At 44.1% G+C, this 2,754-nt stretch overlaps 1 protein-coding gene across 1 annotated transcript in view; it reads right to left on the reverse strand.

The window, feature by feature from the left end:
- Positions 1 to 234: 234 nt before the first annotated feature.
- The window catches only part of FAM78B (family with sequence similarity 78 member B), a 110,564-nt gene continuing 108,044 nt past the window's right edge, over positions 235 to 2,754 (reverse strand). Inside the window, exon 2 of the mRNA XM_024116696.1 lies at positions 235 to 975. Coding sequence (XP_023972464.1) covers positions 453 to 975 — 523 coding nt within the window. The 3' untranslated portion in view covers positions 235 to 452. The remainder of the gene's footprint in view (positions 976 to 2,754) is intronic.

Genomic DNA, 2,754 nt, shown 5'->3' on the forward strand with positions numbered 1-2,754 from the left:
CCCCTTTCCCCAGCACCCTCCAGTTGGGCAGTGGAACTGTATGTCTTACAAACACCTGGTGTGGATGTTTTCACTCCCACTTCTAATTGGTTGGGAAGCAGCATTTGCCACAGGCACTGTTTAATTTTGTTTCCATCCCCTGCATCTCACAGGAAAGAAATGGTCAATAGTTCAAAGAATCATCCTGGTCAGCTCCAAAATATGGCTACTTGCATGGTAATCACAGCAAGTCTGTCAAATCAGTGATTTCTTTATTCCTAAAAGGAAGGAATTTTTCCTAAGGATTATGGTTCTACCACCCAAGGAGCAGCTCTACTCTTCACAAGTGGCTGCAAAGGCTGGCAAACCGCGAGGTCTGCTTTGGCTCAGAAACTCAGTTTGGCTCCTGCCACCCCTGGCAACCTCACTGTGTGTCTCAGTGGCGTGTGCTCCACACACAGGCCAGTCTGCTTCTACTTAGGAGGGATCACAACCAGAGGTGGCCCCCGCTTGGGCCTCCACATGAGGACCTGGGCATCGTTGGCATTGGGTTTCACTAGTGCGTTGGGGGGGATAGGTTCCATCCGGCTCAGGATCCGGGGCTGCTCCTGCTGAGTCCTGCCCACCAGCCGGGCCCGTTGCCCCAAGAGCTGAAGAGGGTCCACCTCAATGTCCACCCTCATCCTCCACTTGATAGTCTGCAGAATGATCTTCTCTTTCGTGGTGGTGTTCATGGCCACCAGCCAGGTAGTGAAACTTTGGTCCCTCTTGATCCTCGTGAGCAGTGGCACATTGCTGTCACTCACTGGCACTGCCCATGTCACACTGGGGTAGAAATTGTCATTCATGCTGACGGAGAACCTGGAGATCTTGTTGGTGGGGCCAACCAGGGTCACAGTTTCTGTGGTGTTCCCGTACCAAGGGTAGCTCACCCCATCTGAGTCACTGATGGCTTTTACTCTCCCTTCCCTCAAGTCAGGCAGTTCCCAGCTTGACCTGGCAAAGCAGAAGAGATGCACAAGAAAAGAAGAGGCTGAATGAATTTTTCAAAAGCTGGAGAGATGCCCACCACTTACTATCACAGTCAACTTGGGCAAAATGGGAAGTTCAGAAGGGAATTCAGGTCAAAAAGTTCTATGTTGTGCTGTTTCGGGATTAAATGAGAACAAATCAAAAATAAAAAAGCAATACCAGAACAAGTTAAATTAAGCCATAGCTGGTCCAACTGGAAGCAAAAAGCTCAAAGAAGCATTTATGAGACCCACAAAGAGGCATCAATTAGCTGGAATGCCGCAATTGTAATGAACTACCTAGAGGCATTCAATTGCAAAAACCACTTTTTCAGGAAGTATGCACATCTCTAAGGTTTGTTAAGAAAAGGTGGTGGTTGAAATCTGACATACTTGGAAGGAAGTATCAGGTGGAAAGGAGGGCAAAGGAAGGTAAGGTTAAAGGTTATACTGATTTCCTAGGAAATCAAAGTAGTAGAATTTCTACTCAACAAAGAAAGTTGTTTAAATTCTAGTCATTGGCCAATCCAGCATTTAGAAAACAGACATAGAAACTGATAACACAGGAGATAATTGTCACCTTTGGGAAAACACCTCAAAGTGCAAGTTGTGCCATAGGCTGGCATACATAGTCTCTACTATGCTGTTCTCCCATCAACTTTAAGTCCAGCCTGGAAGTCTAATTGCTTAGTTTAGCAAACTTGCCATTCTGGGTACTTTGTTACTCCTGGCTGCTCCCAACCTTGAACAGAAGGAAGGAGGAGGATATGTGCCCTACTCTTAGCCCATGTTTCTCCCCCAGTGCTATGGACTACTCATCATCATCATCATAGCTGATACTTACTGAATGCTTGCGCTATTCTGACCACCATGCTGAGTACTTTAATTATGTCATCTCAGTTAATGCTCAAAATAACCCACAAAATAAATATATTTTTATTTCCATTTACACATGAGAAGGTGGAGGCTTAACGATGTTAAGGTACATGCCAACGGTTCTACAGATTGTAAGATGTGGAGCTTGGAGTTGTCTGACTCCAAAGCCTATGTTTTTGACCACCGTGCTACACTGCCTTCTGAAGTGTCCTTACATGATGCTGGAGGAAGCCAGAGTGGAGGGCATTCAGGCTATCCAGTGGGCTAGCAGCTCCCAGAGCTGCCATGGGAAGATGGACTGGGTCCTCCTAGGGACAGACGTTTAGTCAGCAGAACGTGGCTATGCATCCTCCATAAATCCTTTCCTGGGACCAAGAATGACTCTCAGCATTGTTGCATGAGAATTTAATAATTAAGGGAAGAAATGAGACTGCTCCACTCATCAGCTAAGAGGTGGAAGTCTTGTTCGAAATGAAGTTCTTCTCTTAGGAAGTGACAGAAGATCCTACCACTTTATTTTTTTTCTTTTTAAATATTTTTATTGAAATATAGTTGAACAAAATAGGTTACATGTGTGTAATATAATGATTCACAATTTTTAAAGCTTATACTCCATTTAGTTATTATAAAATATTGGCCATATTCCCTGTGTTGTACAATATATCTTTGTAGCTTATTTTATTATTTATTTATTTATTTTTAACATCTTTATTGGAGTATAATTGCTTTACAATGGCGTGTTAGTTTCTGCTTTATAACAAAGTGAATCAGCTATACATATACATATATCCCCATAACTCCTCCATCTTGCGTCTCCCTCCCACCCTCCTTATTGCACACTTCTAGGTGGTCACAAAGCACTGAGCTGACCTCCCTGTGCTATGCGGTA

Source organism: Physeter macrocephalus, chromosome 4, assembly GCF_002837175.3.
Source record: "Physeter macrocephalus isolate SW-GA chromosome 4, ASM283717v5, whole genome shotgun sequence".
NCBI lineage: Eukaryota > Metazoa > Chordata > Mammalia > Artiodactyla > Physeteridae > Physeter > Physeter macrocephalus.